The sequence below is a fragment of the Melanotaenia boesemani genome, chromosome 4 (genome assembly GCF_017639745.1).
Source record: "Melanotaenia boesemani isolate fMelBoe1 chromosome 4, fMelBoe1.pri, whole genome shotgun sequence".
In the NCBI taxonomy this organism is placed as follows: Eukaryota; Metazoa; Chordata; class Actinopteri; order Atheriniformes; family Melanotaeniidae; genus Melanotaenia; species Melanotaenia boesemani.
In genome coordinates, this window is record NC_055685.1 from 5,410,149 (window position 1) to 5,432,783 (window position 22,635).

The 22,635-nt window shown below is 41.9% G+C and overlaps 3 protein-coding genes across 15 annotated transcripts in view; 2 read left to right on the plus strand and 1 right to left on the minus strand.

Moving 5' to 3' along the window:
• The first annotated feature begins 822 nt into the window (after window positions 1-822).
• On the plus strand, window positions 823-13,805 carry dctd (dCMP deaminase). Of its 7 annotated transcripts, none has more exons than XM_041984373.1 (7): window positions 823-842; window positions 1,134-1,281; window positions 6,453-6,552; window positions 8,945-9,080; window positions 10,112-10,228; window positions 12,508-12,604; window positions 13,066-13,805. In XM_041984373.1, the coding sequence occupies exons 2-7, from the start codon at window positions 1,163-1,165 to the stop codon at window positions 13,148-13,150; spliced, it is 654 nt and encodes a 217-aa protein (XP_041840307.1). In that variant the 5' UTR covers window positions 823-842; window positions 1,134-1,162; the 3' UTR covers window positions 13,151-13,805. The 7 variants fall into 7 exon arrangements, with proteins under 7 accessions (XP_041840307.1, XP_041840302.1, XP_041840301.1 ...); XM_041984368.1 differs by lacking the exon at window positions 823-842 and having other exon boundaries at window positions 1,148-1,281; window positions 13,066-13,152; window positions 13,243-13,805; XM_041984367.1 differs by lacking the exon at window positions 823-842 and having other exon boundaries at window positions 1,148-1,281; window positions 13,066-13,152; window positions 13,246-13,805.
• LOC121639144 (protein Flattop-like) lies at window positions 1,789-3,048 on the plus strand. Its single transcript, XM_041984375.1, has one exon. It carries the CDS (start codon window positions 1,882-1,884, stop codon window positions 2,386-2,388), a length of 507 nt encoding a protein of 168 aa, XP_041840309.1. The 5' UTR covers window positions 1,789-1,881; the 3' UTR covers window positions 2,389-3,048.
• A 1,229-nt stretch (window positions 13,806-15,034) lies between the features above and the next one.
• Window positions 15,035-22,635, minus strand: part of LOC121638221 (teneurin-3-like) — a 226,750-nt gene continuing 219,149 nt past the window's right edge. For all 7 annotated transcript variants that reach the window (XM_041982854.1, XM_041982853.1, XM_041982851.1 and 4 more), the window contains 6 exons: window positions 21,736-21,938; window positions 20,089-20,199; window positions 19,865-20,007; window positions 19,621-19,745; window positions 17,350-17,480; window positions 15,035-17,091 (listed from right to left, as the gene is read on the minus strand). In XM_041982854.1, the coding sequence (XP_041838788.1) occupies window positions 16,336-17,091; window positions 17,350-17,480; window positions 19,621-19,745; window positions 19,865-20,007; window positions 20,089-20,199; window positions 21,736-21,938 (1,469 nt within the window). In that variant the 3' untranslated portion in view covers window positions 15,035-16,335. The remainder of the gene's footprint in view (window positions 17,092-17,349; window positions 17,481-19,620; window positions 19,746-19,864; window positions 20,008-20,088; window positions 20,200-21,735; window positions 21,939-22,635) is intronic.

Sequence of the window (22,635 nt, forward strand, 5' to 3'; positions counted from 1 at the left end):
TTTAGAACAATGAATATTGTGAAAAGCTTGGAAGATAGAAGTCTGAATGCCATTTTCTGTCATGAATGATGTTATAAAACTAAAAACTCCTATATTTCACACAAGGATTCTCTTTGGTTTATTACTGCTGCAACCTTCCAGCCGCTCCGCGGGATTCATCTGCTGCTGCGACGTGATTATGAATAAACTCCCAGTTAAACTCTGATTTTCACCGACAGGTTTTGTTGTATTGGAATTTGATTTATAAACATAACTGTACTCCTCACAAAGCACTACTGTGGAATAAGAGATGTTTGAGAACTTGGGTGGACAGAGGAACATGGAATGTAGCTCAGTTAACAGATTCATCCAGGACGCATCCAGGGACTTCTTAGATCACACTCCTGCCAGAAATGTAACATCACCTGCTCAACAAGGGAATTGTACTGTATAAAGTTCTGAGCTCCATCCCAGTTCCCATCAAAACAATGATTTATCAACATGTAATGAGGCTGCTCTGTGTTGAGGTTATCAGTCCACACAGTAAACAGTTTAATAATAAGTTTATTATAAAACACTTAATGATACACTAAATTTTACAGGATTATAAGAAAGAAGCAATAAAGATAAGAAAATGTTTTCTTTTCCCTCCCAGTTCTAAGGCAAAAGAAATTAACCTTAAAATTTTAAATGGGATATATCTGTCCAAACACTTCCTGCATCAAAAATTCTACTGGGAAAACAATTCATGTGCATTTTGCTTAAATAACAAGGAAACAACAGAGCACATCCTCCTTCAGTGTGAACAGGTTCAAGTATTCTGGCTCGCTTTCCAGAGTTAGCTTCAGCAAAAAGATATTCAGGTACAACCAACAAACTGGTCTTCTGTGAGAGATGGATTGTTTATGAAAGATAGTAATTTGGCATTTATGATTTTAGCTAAGCATTGCATACACAGATGCAGATACATCAAGCCCCAGATCCACGGCTGGATAAATGACATGAAACCATACCATAAATCACTACAGGACAGGGTGCAAAGCCCTAATTCTTCATGGTTTATTTTAACAGTAGAAACTACCATAAGCACTCCTCGTTTTCCCTTCTTACATTGTATATTATGTTTGTTTGGTTATTTGTTCACGATTTCACAGAAATCTCATACCTGGATACCGGATATAAGATGCAGCGTTGGGAAAATGGGAAGTGTGCCCCTATAAATCGTCCGGGTTATTTTGCCCCGGTGCTAGCCTATCAGGCAGTATGGACCTACGAGAGCCTTTTACTAGACTCTGATCAGAGGTTAGTAACCTTTTAGTCCCAGAAGTGCTGCTGATTTGGCTTCATGTCGTTGTTTTTATTTTTCTACATGCAGCCACTTAGTGTGACTGTTCACTTCCGGTTAGAGGAAATAAGTTGTCTATAGTCCCGTAAGACTGCGTTCAGGGTCCTTGTAAACAAAACAGATGACTACTTGGCGCGGGAAATTTTTCCTTCACGCGCTGTGATCGAGCTGTAGGGAGTTCCAGGACTGAAAGCCACATCGTCGGTATTTGGTGTACCATGGGAGACATGCAGCATCCTGGTCCGGGAATCGGGTAAAGTCTGGCTCATATTTTCATGTCAACCCCAAACATTTACAGAAACAGTCCGTTTGTAACGCGTTTGGGTTCATTGGTTGTTTACACGTTTTTAACATTTGTCCCGTAGCCGACGGAAGAACCAGGAAGTTAAAGCCAATCTCAAGCTTTTCACATTTTCTTAGCAGCGGAGGAGAAATATGAAAACAAACCAACCACAAACTGATCATAACTGCCGCTTTCATCACTTCGTACACGGCGATTATATTATAGAAACGGGATAGCTTACAGATACAGCTGTATTTGTATAAGATAAGAGAAAATGTCGTCGAATTTCTCCTCAAACCAGTTTGAGAACACATTCATACCAAAAATGCTGCAGAACTGGTGTGTGCCGAGCACCTCCAAGACAAAGACACCGGCTGCACGGGGGGGGGGGGGGGGTCATACCTCCTTCATTGTAGATGACAGAGGACATCTTCTCCCAGAAGTGAAGAGGGGCAATGTGTACCCAGAATTTAAGGGCACCTGGGATCTACCTGCTCACATCCCAGTCAACATCAACCCCACTGCGCGCTCTGAGGAGGGTCTAAAAAGGCTGAAGCTGTGGGGATTCTGCCCACCGCAGAGTGGCAAGTCTCTGCTACACAAAGGCACCAAAAGCACTAATGTTGATGAGGAGGTCGGTGGGGATGAACAGCAGGATGCTCCATCATCCACAGATGAGGCCCAAACATCGTCACTTGTCCCTCCTGCTACAGGCACTGGCCAAAGTTCAGAGCCAGTCCAGACAGACTCAAGCAGCAGGCAGATCCAACACCAGGCATGAAGCTGACAAGAGGAGACCAGCAGTTTATACTTTTCATATTTTACTTTACTTACTAATGATTGTGCATTTCACACATTGTTTCCTCATATTTGGCTGGGGAAAGTCCTCTGCTTCCTCCTTCTTATGGCTCAACTGTCACTCCAGCACTGAATGTCTCATTGTTTTGTCAGCTGATGGGCATGACTTCCAGTCTCAATGGAGACTCTCTGTGTGCTCTCTCTGTGAGCACACAGGTTTCTGGTTAGTACACATATTTGTCAGGCAGGGCTTTATCAGGTTTTATGTTAGGTTTAACAACATTTTAGGGCATAAAGGGTATAAGATGATTACCAGAGCGGCTCTTCTGCACTGCAGAAATTAAACATACGGATAAAAATTTGAAAGATGTTATCTGCCTTTATGCAAATGACATAAAACTGGTTTACATCAGCGATTTTCAGAGAACAAGAATATTTCAGATGGTTTTAAGAAAAAAAAGTTAAAAATAAAAAAGACCATTTTTAAACTATGGAACGGGTTATTGCAGTGGGGAAGGGAATTATTCATTATTGCTAATAAATGAGTCACTAGACAAATAAAAAAAAATAAAAAAACTTCGTACACGGCGAATTTTGACCAAATGCGCATGCGCGGTGCAGCCATTCTTCTGTACATTATCATTATCGCAGAGAGCAGTGCGCATGTCAGAACAACGTGTCGGTTTATTTTGTTTTATATATATATTTTAATATCTGTTGTAGGTTAAAATGAAAACTGAGCAGCAATAAAAGAAAAAAAAAACTAACACGTGCATTGTTGTAGTTCACAATAATGCTGCTTTTAAACAGAAAGGAAACTTTACATGGATATACCTTTTTAAATAGGTGTTTAAATTAGTATAAGTTAACAGGACTGCCAACTTTTTAATAATTTTTGGAGTGAGATTTGGTGGAACCAACCAAAATTTTGCCGTATACACAGCAGCAAGCCATAAGACTCATTTGGTCTTATTTTGTGCAAATTTGATCATAAATACAGCACTCAGGAGTAACAAAATGTAAACAAAGGTTTACAAATAGGTCTTCAAAATACCAACAGAAACTTCAAAATAAAGCAGCCGGCTTTTGGCCTTTTTTGAGGCCTTAATTAACAGCTGATCGAGGTGGTGAGAAAGTATGAAAATGAATACAGCATGTGGAAAATAAAGACAGGGACACTGCTGCATGCTCAGACCTGTCCTGCCATGGACAAACTTTCTTGTTAAATATAAAAACCACTGGGTCGGTGGTTCATTGCACAGAAAACACTTGGCTTTTCCTGTTCCTTCACCTGAGAACAAGGAGGAGTGACCCCATATAAGCCAGACAGATACAGGATTATCTGAACCTGCTTATAGCAGAACATACAATAGAATAAAACTGTCAGAGTTACTGAGATCTCTGTGTGAACCAGCTGCAGATGACTGATGGTAAATTGAAGAACTTCAGTCTCATCTGGACGTGCTGGGTCTGAACCTGAGGACCATGTGGTTCATGATGTTCATCTTTGCCAGCACTGATGTTACAATGTTAAAGTGGAGCTGAAAGGTTCAGTATGATTGTTATGCAATAAGCCAGTTGCTAGGATACACCAACAAACACACAAGTCATGTTTTGTATTGTACCTCTTGTCTGACTGTGAAGTTAATGTACTCTGGATCTTAGAAGATGCCGGCTGGACAGCTTTCTGATCCATTCATTTTGTATACCACTTAGCCCAGTTCAGGGTTGCGGGGAAGCTTAATTAATAGATTAATTAATTTAAAAAATGACGGTAGATCATTTGTTATCAATATTACAGACTTCGGGTCTGATGCATTCAGTTTTTCAGATAACACGATGTCAGGAGCATCTTCACAATCCTAAAATGACAAGAAATATATTGATAGCAAATATGTCATGATTGATCCGTGCTGCTGTTTAAACATAAACAAAAAGCTTAAAACTATCAGCCGACAGATGTAAACCAGTGACGTTGTTCTCCCTTTGATAGTACCCGGATAGTACCTGGTAGTACCTGACTGCAGCGCCAAAGGACTGAGAGTAACGTCTGTCTCCTCTCTAGCAGCACCTGTCCTCCTCCTCTTTAGTTCACCTCATCACATCTGCTTCTGTGTTACGATTGATTCTCAGAGGTTTAAGGAGGTGTGTGGTCTTCACACACACACCAAACTGCGAATCGTTGCTGTTGGTGAAGCTGAAATATCTCCACTCATCACTGCATGTCGGACTGATCACTGAGCCGTGGATGAACCACTCTGCTGAGACGCAACGCTGTGTCTTGTTGCGCATATACCTGCAGGGTTCCAGACTGCGACCAAATGGTCGCATTTTGGAACTAAAATGTGAGACAGTGCGAGGGAATTTTTAATCTACTCGCACAATGGCGACTGATACATTTGCCGGTTTTTTTCTTGTAGTAGTAATAATTGAATTTATTTTGTCGCTAACAAACTTCTAAATTAAATTCAGAATGACAGATAAGAGAGGAAAACAGTCAACATGAACCTGACTAGAAATAGTTTTTTAACTTCTTAACTTTGAGTGACATGAAGTCAAAAACAGTTCAAATGCTTCCAGCCTGGTGGGAGACATGACTGGTTTCCTTTCACCGTGGATAATATCCTGGGACACTTTATTTCACATTATAAATGGAAGATTCATTTTGGAAAAAGATTTATGATCATAGCGTTTTGTAATTCAAAACACAAGTTCTTCTTTGTCCGGACTGACGTGCCCCGTGGTCCAGATCCAGACCGGAATCCGGACTTTGAGGATCCCTGCTGTATATCTTGAATAATAGTCAAGACCTGTCCTCTTTCTAATATTGATCAAATAGCATTTCTTTTAATTCAAACTGTTTTATATTTATACACTGCTTCAGTTCAATCTAAATAAACGTGTGTTTGTCTGAAGGCTGCAGAGCCAGCTGTGCTGTGCCTGCATGTAGGCCTGTCACAATAACAAATTTTGCTGGACGATAAATTAAAATGATAAATAAAATGATCGCGATAAAGGATAATATTGTGCAAAGCGATAATGTTGTCATTTTGAGACCATTTTCAACTAATATAATGACAATGCCGTAATAATACAAGTACACCCTTTCAAAGATCATTAAACTTTCATTTCTAAAGAACATGTTACACTGGAACTGGAAGACATTTTAAATAACAAAACAAAAGCATTAAATAAAATTGACTCTCAGTCTCATTAACAATGAATGAAAACCAAACCCAACCAAACACAATCAGTAAGATGGATAATAAAGTCTGTTCTGTAAACAAAGTTGCCTTAAAATAAATATATATATATATATATATATATATGTATATATATATATATATATATATATATGTATATATATGTATATATATATATATATATATATATATATATATATATATATATATATATATATATATATATATATATGTATATAAAATTAAACAAAAACTGCCAGTTAGTGTCATTGTATTAAAAAATTAAAAAGTATATATAAATATATCTCCCCTCATCGCTGCGTGCAAGACTGATCTATGAGCAGTGAGTGATGTGTATTTTGTCATATAGGGTAGTATATAGGCTGACTTTATTGGTGTAATGTGCCTGCGCATTACAGGGGTTATTACGGTAGACCAGAAAGTGGGGGCTTTGCACTGACGTCGTAGGCTACATGTGTGTGTTCTGCCTACTTGTGGGGAGCAGCGAAACAACAAATGAGAAAGTGCTCGCAGCTGTTATTTCTCGACTTATTTACATATTTCAGCATGAGAATCGGAGGTTTAGCGCAAGATCGTTAGAAGCCACTTAAATGCGCGAGTCTCACCGTGCAATTAACTGACTTATTGCTTATCGCGACAGGCCTACCTGCACGGCTCCTCTTCTGCTTTGTATAAGAAGGAAAACAATGTTAAGAATTATTCAACTTTTTATAAAAAAAGCGATCAAAGCAGAGAAGCTAACAGAATAACAGCCTGATGATGAGTTTTATTGATTAAAGCTAATAAATGACTTTTTCCTTTCTTTTCTTGTGTTCCTCTGCAGCCATCCAACCCAGAAGAGAGACGACTACCTGGAGTGGCCGGAGTACTTCATGGCTGTCGCCTTCCTGTCAGCCCAAAGGAGCAAAGACCCAAACTCACAGGTCTGTGGACTAAAACATTCAAACCCTTAAAGACATGTAAGATTAAAAGGAACCCAGGTAATAAGATTCACATCATTTAATAATTTCACAAATCTATAGCGGGTATCTCAGATTTTCAGCAACATAAATAAAATACTTCCTGGTTCTGTGAAGACAAGAATCTTCACATTTTACCAGGATAGCAGAAGAATCAGACCTTGTGTCTGTGCTGTTTTTACCCATTTAAGCTTTTATCAGCGAGCACTAACAGGAAAAGTCTGACATGTTGCTTGTGAAGCTTTTCCTCCATTTCCTTTCTTCATTGCCTCTTACAGACAAACAGAACACGATTAACTGAGAATCAGTTTAAAGAGTCAGGTGCTGCACTGTCTCACGCCCCCCCAGCATTACCTCGCAGGCGTAGTGCGTTCGGTCAGACTGTCTGGTCCAGGGACGGGCAGTGTTGGTCCTGAAGGGTCACAGGTTTCAACACCAGTTCTTGGTCATTGTGCAGAAGTTGGCAACAGGCAGTTGGAGACATTTGATTTGAATCAGGTGTGTTGGAGCAGGAAAACATCTAAACCCTGCAGGACTGGGGTTGTCTGTCCCTGGTCGTGTCTGTCCAGGGTGGTAAAACTGCTTGTTAATGTTAAAGTAGCCACCACTTGTTTATACTCCTTCCTTCCGGACATGACAGTATTATTACAGGCGTTTAGCATCTTTTATCCAAAGCGACTTACCGTGTCCGGCTGTAGCGTTAAGGGTCTTGCTTAAAGACCCAATTGGAAGGTTATAGGATTCAAACTCTGGTCTCGCGCATAGGAGACAGATGCCCTACCAGCTGAGCTATCCAGCCAGACGACCACCAGGCTGCATACATATCATCCTCCATATTTATTATACCTCACTTACATGTTCTAAATACGATTGTATGTCAATATTGCACTTTGTTATGTTGCTGTTTTTGTTGTTGTTTTTTTTTTGTTGTGTTTTTTTATTTACAGGAAAGTTGATTAGATTTAATCTGTTATCTTTTGTGCACCAGACAGTTTTTTAATCTGATTCGGATTCTGGTAACTGGTGGAACGGCATGATATTACCCCTCATTTTACTGCTTTAAAACTCACCTGGAAAACTGGAACCAGACTGTACTCACTTAGTACTATGTATGTGTATCAATGCATGTATATTTGCATGTAGATTTATAGTATTTTGTTTGGCTGATAGTATTAAAGGATCTAGATGTACACAACCTGGAAAAAAACAAATATAGTTTATTCACTTTGTAAGCGAGAGGACAAAGTTTAAAAAATCAGCTTATTAATTTGAATCATGAAATAAATCCAATATCGGTTCATAAAACTTAGAGGTCGATTTTTTGTAATATGTCCTCTTTTCTGGCGACGTGATCCTACGTGAAAACGCATCAACCAGCTGGAAATCAGACAGAAAGATGAGTTTTCTAGATTCTCTCTGGCAGGTGGAGATGGAAGCATCCTGCTCCAGGGAGGAGCAGGTGGAGGATTTCTCCTGCTGAATTTCTGAATGGTATTCCGGCTTTAAACGGATCCAGTGTTCTTTGTAGGTTTAATTAACATCAACTCGTTATCTGAGATGTGAACTTTAAGAACATTAGCGCAGCACTTCATCAGGACATTTAAAAAGTTTCATTCTTTTCGGTCCTGAGTGGGTTTTTCTCCATCACAGTGTTTCTGGGAAACACTGGATTGTTCTGGTGTTTCAGAAATTAATGTAGATGTGTCAGATCTGATTATTACAGTAATCTGATTACTCCCATTGCACTCAGTGTTTTATAAAAATCGTTATCTTAGAATGTCTTTAATATTCGAGAAAAATAGCTGGTGTTACATAATTAGCTGTAAATGAATTGAAATCAAACTGGGTTTAATTGAAATCGAATCTAAATGGGTTGTTGTGAATCAAATCAATTCAGGAAATTAGTGATGAAACCAGCCGAGTCAATGACAACTTGGAAAACTTTAGAAGAACCAACAAAGAATATTGGATCCATTTTAAGGCGAAATATGACTCATAAATTCCTACAGTGATGTAGATTCTGCTTTTTCGGCTGCGTCTCCTTAATGCATCTCCGCCCCCCATGGGAGAGCTTAAAACCACCAGGATTTCTGTCTGATTTCCAGCTGGATGAAGCTGAGCTGTGCCCATCTGCAGGCCTTGTACCAGGTGGAGCAGTAAGGTGCTTCCCAGCCTGCATCAGGGTGATGATCCAGGACATCCGTGTCAGACAGCCGGGAATAACTGGATCCACAGGGAGAAAGCCAGCATCTCCCTGGACACTGGAGCAGAAATGAATGAAATAAATACTGTTTTTGTGTTTGTGACATCCATTTGTTGTTGGATGACATCATTATGTGGACCCCTTCCTCTCCAGGTGGGCGCCTGCATAGTGAATCCAGAGAATAAGATCGTGGGCATCGGCTACAACGGCATGCCCAACGGCTGTGATGATGACCTGCTACCCTGGTCTCGAACTGCTGAGGACCGGCTTGACACCAAATACCCTTATGGTAGGAGGAACTTAGTTTGCCTCTGTTGGTTCTCAGGAACTCCCTCAGCCTGGTCAGGTTGGAAAGTACCAGAAGAATCTGGAAAAGGGGCGGTTTAGATCTGGTTGTGTCAAGATAAATAAAGATGAATTCAGGTTATTGATGTTGATTTTGGTTTTATAAACAACAAACAGATTAATCATCATCATGAAGTGGATGTGTGAGAGTGTGTACAGTGCAGAGGAGGCTGTTGGGCAGGTTGGCACCTAGATGGCCGCTGCCTGGCTGTCGGCGGCTGATCTTGGCCCACCAGGGTCTGTGACCGCGGCGGGCTCTGGCTGGGGCCTTTCTCTGCTGGGGCCCGGGGTGGTCTTCATGATGGGGGAGCTGGGGTTCATGGTCCGGGATTGGTGCTGATGACCCGGGTCTCTGGGCCGCCCTAGTCTGTCTCTAGCCTCCTTAGAGGCGTGGTCACATCTGCAGGATTACACTCATCTCTGATCCCTCCTCATTCCTCATCCTCTGCATGCTGATAATCACTGAGTCGTCCAGTGGGTTTGTACACTAAGAGATGCTTTGGTTCAGGTGTGTGTGTTTCTTTTTTTCTTTCTTTTTTCTTTTTTTTTGCATGTTCTCCTCTCGTACGCATGGGTTCTCTCCGGCTTCTCTGGCTTCCTCCCACTGTCCAAAGACATGATGTTAGGTTAACTGGTCACTCAAAGTCCTCCCTAGGAGTGAGTGTGTTTCTCTGTGTTGGCCCTGTGATGGACTGGCAACCTGTCCAAGTGTACCTGCCTCTCACCTGCTAAGTCCTGGGATAGGCTCCAGCTTCCATGCAACCCTGAACTGGACGAAGCAATACAGAAAATGCATGGATGGGTGGGAGCCTTACACCCATAAAGCTCCTCTTGGCAAAGCAAATTTGTTCGGCACAACACAGCAGATCAGATGATTCACAGCATCAAGCAAACTTTCACCTTCTTCTGTCACTTTGCTGTTTGCGGCTGATAAAAGCCAGAATGATGATGTCTCTGTCTCCGTGCCGTGTCCAGTGTGCCATGCAGAGCTGAACGCCATCATGAACAAGAACAGCTTTGACGTGAAGGGATGCACCATGTACGTGGCCTTGTTTCCATGCAACGAGTGTGCCAAGCTCATCATCCAGGCAGGTGAGTTTACCTTCCAGAGGGTAAAAATTCTTAATTTATTGATCGTGTTATTTTAAATTGCTAATATTGACTTTGGATAATAAAATTAATGTTAATGTTCACAAAGTTGGCACAATTCCCCAACACTAATATTTAGAAAAAAAAACACATTTTAAGGTTATATTTCTATTTTAACCCTGCTAGATTTATATATATGCATATATAAACCTGATTTATATATTTGTGTGTGTATAAACAAACACACAGGTGTAAAAATAGAGTTTTAAGGGTTGGCATGAAATATACTTGTCTGATCAGTAAAAGTACATTTCTAAGTTGTGAGAAAAGTGAGCTGGTTTGTTTGTTTGGAAAGCACAAAGCTGGAAGGAGAAACATTCTGAAGTCTGGAAGATGTTCTTCAGGCTTTACTTTGTTTCCGTGCAGGCTGCAGGCTGTGGTCAAGAAGCTGTGAGAGGCTTCCTGGGAACATCAGTTGGAATAACAGTCTTCCACTGACACTGTTAGACCAGCAAATATTAAATGTGTAGACAGAACTAAGACCAGTTCAGACTGGTAGCTCACCAGGGTTCATTTAGCTGTCTAGACCAAGGGTATCAAACATATGGCCACAGGTCCAAAACAGGCCCACCAGACGGTCCGATCTGATGAATTTGATAAAGGTGAAAATAGACTAGAAGATATCAACTGTAGGATGAATAAAAGTAACTAATAATTATTATTAAAAGTAAATTAATATTATACTAAAGGAACTGTAATATTGTAACAACAGTAACTATAAATTTTAGGGCTGTCAAGTCATTTTTAATCAGATTAATCAGAGCTTACTAATTAATCATGATTAATCACGATCACGACTATGCCTGAAACATGACCGTTTTTACTGGATTGTATGAACAGAAAGCGCCAAACCTCGCTTGGGTTTTTATTTGCCTTTTATAAATTAGACGATCACTTTAGTTCTAATAATAAGTTCAATGTTACATAAATTCAAGACCTTAAAAAATACGTCTCATTGGTGCTGATCTTCTCCTGGAAACTTTTCTAAACCCGCCCCTGCATAACTAAGGCATTAATCCTTTCCATCAGCTGTCAGCTACTTTGTTAGAGAGGAGAGCTCCCCTTATCTCAGAACCTGTTCATAACCTCTCACCACATTTATGGGCCCTAAATGATCAGACCTGAGTCTCCAACATCTGCACAGCAGCGGTGATCTAGAGGACACGTCTCCTTGTTTGCTTTGCTGTTTAACCCTCACTAGATATCTGAACCTGATCATCTTCATAGATGTGTGCACAGCTGTCTGCTGACCTGTAGATTTTACAGCTGTGTCACTAGCAAACCTCATTAATACTGAAAGGTTATAAAAATAAAGGCAAACGATATCTACCTGAAATAGTTGTCATGTTTCACTCTTGAGCTTCACGTGACATGAGACTGTTAATGTAGCTAGCGCGTCCCAAAACAACACTTCTGGGTAAATATGTGCCGGTATGAACCATGAACCGCTAGTTTCCTCCTTCTCAGCTGAACCATAAACACAACAAAAGAGGTGGCAGAGATGTACTAATAAAAGCCGATCAGCTGATCACCGCCAGCCGAGGAGGAGGAGGAGGCTGCTGCGCTGCTCTGCAGCAGAGACGACCAGAACGGCCACGTCTGTGCAGCGCTGCGTGAAAAGCTTCTTTACAAAGTGCGGATGATGAACCGTGTGGGTGTTAAAGCATCCTCGTCCCACACGGCGTGACCTCTCGGATCCATCCACAGAGCCGGCCGGACCTCCGTGTCTCAGCGTCATTAATGATGGATGCTGAGCATGCTTTCAAAACTTTTAACACAATTTAATAAAAAAAAATTAGTTACCATTGTTAACACGTTATTTTTGACAGCCTTTGTAATATTATAATAAATGTAACTAATATGTACTAATAACTAATAATTACATTTTTTTTTTACTTTTAATGCATTTAATCGTGTATCAAATAAAATAAATATAAAGTAAAAAAATAGAATACAGTCATATGTATTTTTATATGTACAACTACATACATATTTATATATAAAAAACATTTTAGTTTTATATTAAACTATTCAATATATTTGTATACATTTTATATGTGTAATAAAAAGATTAAATAGAATTAATAAAATATGAAAATGTGTAACTAAGGAATAATATTGTTGAAACGTAATTTTTATTCTTAATAAATTTTTCGAATGTTTTCAAAAGGGAAAGTTAATTAAATGTAAAAATTTATCGATGTTTCCCTCCCTCCGTCCAGGTCTGAAGGAAGTGGTTTACCTGTCAGACAAATACCATCATACACCTGAGATGACTGCTTCCAGAAAGCTCCTCGGCATGGCAGGAGTACAGTTCAGGTACTTCTCTTTCTTTAAAGAAGAAACGATTAGGCTGAGAGTCGGAGCTGGTTCAGGCTGTTAGAGATAAAAAACCAGACGGATCTGGTCTGAGCCGGTCCGCAGCTTTTGATTAATTCATGACCCGCTAGCGCACACGCTAACGCTGTCATGTGTTTGGATGTTTATGTAGATAAAACAAACATTTATGTTCCATATCAACACACTTAAGACATTATCCACTTCATTAAAATAAATCAGTCCATTTCATGATTACTGTGTTCATATTAAACCTGTTTCTAAAAGAAAAGACCTCGCTAAGGAAACCAAAATATGAAAAGCTGGGACATTTTCTCTGTAATGTACCTTTACCCTCCAGCTGCGTTCATTCATGATGATTTTACTGACGGTGGAAGCATTAAAGGTTGAAATTAAAATTAAATAGTGTTTGTGTCCTGATGGTGACGTCTTCTTTTGGACAGGCAGTTCAAGCCCAAGAAGACGGAGATCATCATTGATTTTAACTCCATTAATGACTGTGGAAGGGTGAACGCTGCAGAGAAGTAAAGGTGAACCTGAATGAGGAAAGAGAAAAGAGCCAGGCTGTTTTCTTCAGGGGAAAAGTTTGCCGTCCTTCCTCATCTTTTATATGTTCCCAGCAGGAAGTTTTAGATGCTTCACACGGACCGCTTCGCTGGGTCCAGGAACGTACGAGGCTCCTGTACGAACTGTCTGATATTTTAATCAGAAACAAAGACTCTTTCCTGACGCTCCAAGCTGCTGCAGACTTCCTGTTTCCAGAATCTGGATAAATGAATGTTTAGTAACTTTTTAGAGATCTAACTTGCTAACCCTGACACCTGGTGTGATTTTCAGCTGGTATCATATTTCTAAATGCCGTCTCCATTCTCAGTTTCACCTTTGAGCTTAATCCCACATGTCTGTAAAGCTTTATGCCATCATTTTAAATGTGGGCTGTACTGGGGACGGCTGTGGAGGTAATCCATGCAGTAATGTCTTACTGTGGTATGCCGGGGAAAGTCAGACATTTTATCACAGTTAAGTTTTTGTTTTTATTTTAATACCAATAATTTTTTACAGAAACATGTTTGTACAGAAAACTGGAGACACTTCCTTCTGTTAGCTGATCATTTACTGTGGATGTCTGCAGTCTGTCAACCATGTCAGCTGTGTGTTTAAGTACAATAAATCTGGGATCACATGTTTAATGTTTTCATTGTTTCAAACATTTTTTCTATCTGTCTGTCTGTCTAATATATCTAATCTATATATATATATATATATATATATATATATATATATATATATATATATATATATATATATATATATATATATATATATATAATTTTCTCTCTCTTAGTTCTTGGCTATTTCCTCCAGAACGTAATCCTTGATGTGATAGATGAAAGCAGGTGGTGGAAACCTTCCTCAGAGGTTTTCCTCCATATTAACATGACAGCATCACACAGTTGCTGCAGGTTTGTCGGTTGCATCCATGATGAGATTTTCCCGTTCCACCACATCCCAAAGCTGCTCTACTGGACTGAGATTTGGTAGCTGTGGAGGCCGTTGGAGTCCAGTGAACTCATCGTCATGTTCTAGAAAGCAGGTGGAGATGATCTGAGCTTTGTGACATGGTCCATTATCCTGCTGGAAGTAGCATCAGAAGATGCTCCACTGTGGTCATAAAGGGATGGACATGGTCAGCAACAATACTCAGGTAGACTGTGGTGGTTAATCCAGGCCACGTTGGTACTAAGAATCCCAAAGTGGGCCAAGAAAATATCCCCCCACCATCACACCTTCAGCATTGATCCAATGTAGGATGGATCCATGTTCTCATGATGTTTCCAGCAGATTCTGAGCCTAGCATCTGAATGTGGAGCTGAAATGGAGACTCATCAGACCAGCAATGTTTCTCCATCTTCTATTGTCCAGTGTTGGTGAGTGTGTGTGAATTGTAGCCTCAGTTTCCTGTTCTTAGCTGACAGGAGGCTCCCGGTGTGTCTTCTGCTGCTGTAGAACATCTGCTTCAAGGCTTGATGCGTTGCTTGTTATTCTGTATATCTTGGTTGGAACCAGTGCTTATCTGATTCCTGTTGCCTGTCCATCATCTCCAACCAGGATACTCATTCTCTTCTGGGCTTGTGGATATTTTCTCTTTTTCAGACCCCTCTCTGAAAATCCTAGAGATGGTTGCGTGTAGATCAGCAGTTTTTGAAGACAAGCTCGTCTGGCTGTGCCGCCGCTATCATTAAAGCAAGTTATGAAAAGGAGGAGAAAAACTAAATCCGTAAATGGTAGCTTGGTGTTTATCTTGAGAGGAAAAATTACAAACTTTATAGAAATTTTGTTTTTTTTATTGTTTTCTGTGGAGTCCAGACATTCCACATCCTTCAGATCCATTACAACACAATAAAAACAGACTAGTTTCAAGGATTTTTATTCTTTACTGTAGAAACACTGTACATAAATTACTTCTTCTGAGACTAATATTGATGTACGGATAAATTTGTCACCCTTCAAACCAAAGTTAAACCAGGAAAAATTCCTTCAACTCGTTTTAAGTGTCAGGGAAAAAAAGTCTATTGGTCGCATATGATGTTAATGGTGTAATATTTCTGCATTTTCCTTTAAAATGACTGAAGTTTCCTTCCAAACTCTGTAAACACATGAACACAGAAAATTCCTCTAAAAAGAGCACAGAGACCTACAATCAATGAAAAAAAATATCCACATCAATTTTTGATCCTTTACTGTCACTGATGGCGATGCTCCTTTACTTGAGCAAAAACAAACTCGTTGCCATGACAACACGTTTCTATTGCAAGCAGTTTTCTACGACCTGACTTAACGCAAGCATGAGGTCTATGATCACAATCTGCAGGAGGCCTTTCAGGATGCCAGTGGTTTCCAGGACTGAAGAGGCCACAGAGCCAGTCAGGTTACCATGGCAACCTTGCCTCTTCACATCACGTTCTGCACGAGTCTATAGACCTTGTTACAGCACAGGAGATTGAGGCGGAGTGATTTTAGGTAATTGTAAGAAAAAAAAAAGTTCATATCATGGTCCGTTCTGTGATTGGAGTGTAGTCAGTGTTAACAGTGGCATACATGTAGGTAATAGTATGTAAACACTTTTTTTCTTTATTTTCATTTCCCCCTTTTCTCTGAAATGTTTGTATATAAAAACAAAACAAAAACAAACAAACAAAAAAAAAATTGTCCCCCCCTCCCACAACCATGGAAACTTGTCGTCCTTTTTGTGCCTGTCTCTCTTAAAGAGTCCACAACAGGTCCATTTAATGGCTTCAGCCAAAAGTCAGAGGTCACACCTGGACCCATACAGACATGTTACCTGCACAGACTGTTTACAGCATGCAGGCTCATCTGCTCCATCTAGAACTAGACTACTTCATCTAGTCCCACTGTTTGACAGATAGCACACGCACATGGCAGTCAGGGTCGCCCTGCTTACCAGAGAGAGGTGGAAGGGCATGCAGAGAGAGAGCGACAGAGAGAGAGAGAGAGAGACATAGAGTTCAGGCTCAGGTCAGTTGTGTCGCAGTGATCGTCCGTCAGACTTCAACATCAACTGAAAAGCAGAAACCTAAAATACCAGGAGCCTGTGGTGGTTTTTCTGGTTAATGTTTGACATCTTTTTTGTGTTAAAACTGAACTGTTAGTCTTTGACTGTCCGGTCGGGGGGGTGATACGTTCACACCGTGTTACCTCCTCCCTATCTCACTCTGCCGTAGGAACTGGATGTTGTTGGCACTGTCGGCCAGTTCAGGGTACTGCTCTATGGACAGGACGTAGTAGCCGTCGTAGCCCAGAACCTTCCCACCGCTCAGCAGCTGCCGTTTCTCCCCCTCCGTCCACAGCCGGACTCCTTCCTCTCCGTCTCTCACGCGCTGCTGTTCGCGTGCCCAGGCATTAGCCAGAGCCCTCTGCCTCGCCTGCTCCAGGATCCGAGCTTTCTCCTCATCCAGCGTTGTCCCGTAGCGCACATGTAGAGCCAGAGCCCCGAACTGCAGCTCCACATCAGCGAAACGCCGCGTCCTACCGTTCATCACAGTGGTAGACTGGGACACGGTCACGTTCACGCCGTTCTCCAGGGACTTCCTGCCTGATGTCAACCGCAGCGCACTCAGGTCGTTCTCCGGCAGGCTGGTCTTGATGAAGTAGTGGGTATCCCTTCCCTCAACGGTGTAATGGAGGTCCTCCAAGTAGAAAGCGTTATTCAGAACTCCAGCCACTTTGATGCAGTCCTCGTTGGCAATATTTAAGGCGTTGGTCACCACGCGTCCTTGGACCACAGCAAACATCACCCCCTTCCCGATCAGAGACCTGACGGTTGCGAACCACAACCAAGGCTTGGAGTGGTCAGAATGCCGTCGGTGCAGCTGGATTTCTGGCATCCGCTCAAATGACAGGAAAGCTGCAGACTGACGTGTCACCTCCTGTTGGACACCTGAGATGGACTGTGGAGACAAAGAAGAAGATTATTTTTCACATCTGAGTCTTGTTTTCATGGCCCAGCTGGAGGAATTAGCAAAGATAAGGACCCACAGTTAATTTTATTTCCTGTGTTTACAGAAAGAGAATTCTCTATGCTACATGTGGGTCTGCACTCACATGTAGCATCTGATACATCAATACAACATCAGTTTGATGTTGGCCAGGCTGTACTACAGGCCAAGAGCACCCTGGTCTAACATAACTGTATTTACAGTACATACAGGCAGGTCATCCCACAGCTGACTCTTTTTCATCTCCACTGATGGCTGTGTCAGGTCAAACTTAGGAATGGGGAATCCTGGGATAGCGTTATGGAGATGAAAGCCAAATGTGACCAGCCAGATGTTAACATCTGTAGAGAGAAAGAGACAGAGATGGAAGAAGATAAGGAGTTTAAGTTAAGGCATATTTCTACTGTAATAACTGTTAAACTGCCAAAATGAACATGAACTCATTCTGCTAGTCTCTTCATCAGACCTCCTTGGTGTTTTTTTTTTTTTTTTCATGCTTGCATTTGAATTCCTTTAAAGATGTTGTTCAGGCCTTGGGCTAACATCTGTCCTGAGCTAGCATCTGTTCTTGGGCTAACGTCTGTTTTTGGGCTAACATCTGTCCTGGGCTGTACTAAGTAAAGATTTACTTCCAGCTAATGTTCAGCTCTCAGCTAATGATTCCCTGGAAAACATTCAGCTCACACATAATCTGATTCATTGAAATTCTTTGAAATGATCCCACACTAACTGGGACTTAACTGGTTCCAGAACTGGTTCTACAGCTGGTTTTCCATTTGGTACCACAGCTGGTCTACAGCTCCCAGACTGTACTACCATTGAACTAAACTGAACTGAACTGAATTGAACTGAATTGATGCTATGTTGTTGGGGGTTTTATGCTCCTGGTAGGATGACCCATGGCAAACAGGTTTCTAGGGGAGGGACAAAGCGTGGCTCAACAGACCCCTATGATGAATAAAAACAATGGATCTAAGTGGGTTACCGGGGCTCCCCTCTGGAGCCAGGCCTGGCGGTGGGCCATGGAAGTGAGCACCTAATGGCTGGGCCTTTGCCCATGGGGCCTGGTTGGGCTCAGACCGAAAGGGTGACATGGCCCCCCCCTTCCTGTGGACTACCCACCTGAAGGAGGGGCCGTAGGGACTTTGTAGTCATTCTGTAGTCGTATGTTGGGACTTGCGGCCAGATCTCTTGGACGTAAAGATGGGGGCGAAGCTGTCAACCACCTGGTGAGTTGGTTCAGATGGTGGAGGAGGATGCCAGTTAGGCCTGGAAGACCCAAATGTGTTGTGAGGGTCTACTGGGAACATCTGGCAGAGTCCCCTGTCAGAAAGAGTTTCAACTTAAACTCCAGCAGAGCTTCAATCATGTCCCGGGTGACGTGGGGTGCCTGTCGCAGTGGAAATCCACTAACTCGTTGTTGGTCACCAGCAGTGGGGGATGCCGTCAAGCTGAAGGAGGAGTCCTTTCGGGCCTTTTTGACCTGTGGGACTCCGGAGGCAGCTCCGGAGGTGTATGAGCTGTCTGGTCCCTGTACGACCGGTGCCAGAGCTTGGTCCATATTGGTAGTCAAGCAGATTAGTTGCCCTTTGTCACTGATTCTTTTTATACCTTTTATGTACAGAATTTCTAGGCGCAGCCGAGGTGTTGAGGGGATCCATTTTAGTGGCCTCAGGATTGGGTCTCTGCTCTTTGTGGATGATGTGGTTCTGTTGGCTTCATCGTGCTGTGATCTTCAGCTCTCACTGGAGCGATTCGTAGCTCAGTGTGAAGCAGCTAGGATGAGAATCGGCTTCCTCCAAATCCGAGACCGCTGTCCTCAGCCGGAAAACGTGGGGTCGGGAATGAGGAAGTGAGGGGAGGATGGAGCAGGAGATCGACAGGTGGATCGGTGCGGCGTCTGCAGTGATGTGGACTCTGCATTGGTCTGTCGTGGTGAAGAAGGAGCTGAGCCAAAAGGCAAAGCTCCCCTTACCTATGGTCACGCGCTGTGGGTAGTGATCGAAAGAACGAGATCACGAATACAAGCGGCCGAAATGAGTTTTCTCTGCCGGGTGGCTGCGCTCTCCCTTAGAGATAGGATAGGGTAAGAAGCTTGATGATCTGGGAGGGCCTCAGATTAGAACTGCTGCTCCTCTGCATCGAGAGGAGCCAGATGAGGTGGCTCTGGCATCTGGTCAGGATGCCTCCCTGGTGAGGTGTTCCAGGCATGTCCCATCGGAAAGAGGCCCCGGGGAAGACTCAGGACACGCTGGAGGGACTACATCTCTCGGCTGGCCTGGGAACGCCTCGGGATTCCGCCGGATGAGCTGGTGAATGTGGCCGGGGAGAGGGAAATCTGGGTTTCCCTGCTTAGGTAGCTGCCACCGCAACCCGACTCCGGATAAGCGGCAGAAAATGGATTAATTGATTTGAATTAAATTGAACCCCAAGTGATTTAATGAGCCATGTGCAGTTCCATGGTACCGACCGTGTGTTTACCTGTAACATACTCTTTGACCTGGTGAATCTTGCTGATGGGGTTGTTGCCTCGGAACATGTACAAGTTGAAGGGCTGGGGGTCTTTACCAACACGTGTCCATGTGCTGATGTCAGGAGTCGTCCATCTTTATTAAAAAATAATGAGGATAATAAGAAAACAACACTGGTGTGACAATAACAAGCAACATGGGAGGTGTTTGTAATACTTGGACTGGAAAAGAGTAAATCAGTGGTGAGTATTCACCTTCCTGGAGATATGTCGTAATCTCTGTCTCCAAAATGCAACAGTTTTGTCAGAGGATCATAAAGACCTCCATGGAAGCCGATCACCAACACAAAGTCTGGGTTGGAGTCAAAGTAAACCTCTCCATACGCCGTGTACTGTACCTACAAACCCACAGACAGGTATGATCTGATGTGGATAAGATCTCTACATTTTGCTTTCTGTCCGAGAGGAAACAGTCGTACCTGTTTCAGCAGCAGCCCGTTGTTACTGAAGACAGCCAGAGGAGTCCCGGTGTTATCACACGCAATATAAAACTCTTCTCCACTGCTGATTTCCATGGCAAACACATGACCCTGTTAGCACACATGACAGCTGCATTCGTTATGGGTGACACATTATTTACACAAGAATTACACATGCACATTACTATTACAGTTTGATACTTCAAATGATAAAGCATCTAATATAGACTAGATTAGAACTTGATCTTTATTGTTCCTTAACAGGAAGAGAAATTGATCCTTTGTAACAAACAATAGATATAAAATGAAGCAGATTTTGCATATAAATTAATTATTATTCAAAACCCTGATGGCTGCTGGTGAAAATGACTTCCTGTGAGTTTATTACATCATCCTGAGACATGCTTCTAAATCAAATCATGTTATTTTTCATGTTAAATTGTGTAATTTTACCATAACATACAACAACTTTATATTTACTGGAATAATTTATGTTACAACTTAATTTTAACAGGTTTAGTTTGTAAACGGCTTCCACCTCCAGAACGGGGTGGCAGTAGTGAGCAGATTCCCTGCATGTGCTCAAACGTCTTCCTGGCAACGCGCAGCCATTTCCAGATGTTTGTCTTCCAGCATTTTTCTTTTCAGCTTCCAGGACCATGTTCAGCACAGAACTCTAACCAGCTCTGATGATGACTGTAATGTTGGTTCATTGTTAAATCTGTCAGCGTGTTCAGGAATGCAAGTTGCAAATAGTTTTTTCTAAAAACCACATGGACTTTTACGACTACCCAGTCAGAATTCAGTCAGTTGATGCTGTTTCTTTTCTGTTTTCATACAAGTGTCATATCTTCTTTTGCTGCTGTGACATGTACAAAGGGCAGTTATCTTGGGATTATCTCATCTCTCCACTTTAGAGGAGCTGAAGGTATTTCTAACTTAACATTTGGTTTTGGTGATGTTCAACAGATTCTTGTTTTACCTGAGATGGTATCTCAGGAGAGGGATTTTGGACTGGACTGGAAGGGCTCCCTCTCCTACACTTTAGAGCTTTCTGAAACAACTCCACTAATCTGGAGTCATTTTAAAATCTGGGGTCTTTAGCACCAGTTCACCGGACTTTCTGAAGTTCTTTAAAGTTTTATGATGGACATTTTAATCTTAACTAGTTATCTGGAAAACCATCTGGAACTGGTTTTCATCTGCCATGGAGATCCCACTCCAGGAAGGTTTGTTAAAAAGTGAGAATGAGTGGGACAGCCTTTGCTGGCCTGTAATCAGTGAGTCCTGGTGAAAGTCAGCTGGTATGAACAGAGGCAGGAGGGCAGACTTAATACTAAGCTTAATATTCTAATGCATCATGATGTAAAACTTGCATTAAAGACCAGTTCTGACTTTTTCTTCAGTTTACAGAATGCAGCATCTGACAGGAGGACTGCTCTCTAAACTGAGAGCAGCTGGTAGATAAGAGATGTGATTCTGTAAGTAGCTAGAAATATATCAGCAGAGAGAAAGCTGCTCCAACCATAAATCAAACGTTAAATAAAATATAATCTCAGTTCAGATTTCCTGCAGTGCTCTTCTTGAAGCTACAGTAATCGTTTCCAGCAGCGTGACCGACACACTAAGACTTCCCACAGCAGCTACCTGCAGGTCGTAGTAGAAAGATGTGATCTCAGAGCTGGAGTGGTTATAGACGTGGGTGATCCTGGTAGGGTAGTTCAGGTCAGAGTAGAAGAACTGAAGGTGTTGGCCCAGACTGTTTCTAGATGCTACGCGCCGACCCAGGCCATCATAGCGGTACTGGATGGTCCAACTGGAAGCTTTACTGTAGACACGAATCAGAAGACCTGAGGGGAAACATCAAATATGAAGAAAATGAAGGAGGATTGGAGACTTGGCTGATTGTTATAATTCTTATATTATAAATTGGGCTGTCAAATGATCTCAGCTTACAAATGAACTAATGATTAATCACCATCCATGACTGTCTGAAATATGCCCGTTTTTACTATACTGTATCAATAGAAAGAGCCAATGCTTACAAATATTTAGTGCTGATTTTCACTTTAGTTGTCATCAGTTCAATAAAATATAATAAAAAAAATATAATAATAAAATCCAGACCTTCTAATTTGTGTCAGTACCCCTGCCTGGCCCCCCATCAAAACTTTTCTAGACCCGCCCCTGCATAACTGAAGTATAAATCCCTTCTACGACCTGTCAACTACTTTGTTAGAAAAGGATCCTGCTTTGATTTATATCTCAGAACCTGGTCTCAATTTCTCCCACCACATCCATTGTTGCTAAATGATCAAACCTGTGTCTCCAACATCTGCACAACAGCAACGATATAGAGCAGGGGGGTCCAAAGTCGGTCCTCGAGGGCCGCTGTCCTGTTTTCTGGTTCTACACACCCGAATCAAATTAAGTGACTCATTAATTTGAGTCAGGTGGTTTTGGAGCAGGGACACATCAAAAACCTGCAGGATTGTGGCCCTTGAGGACCGGAGCTGGACACCCCTGATCTAGAGAAGACGTCTCATA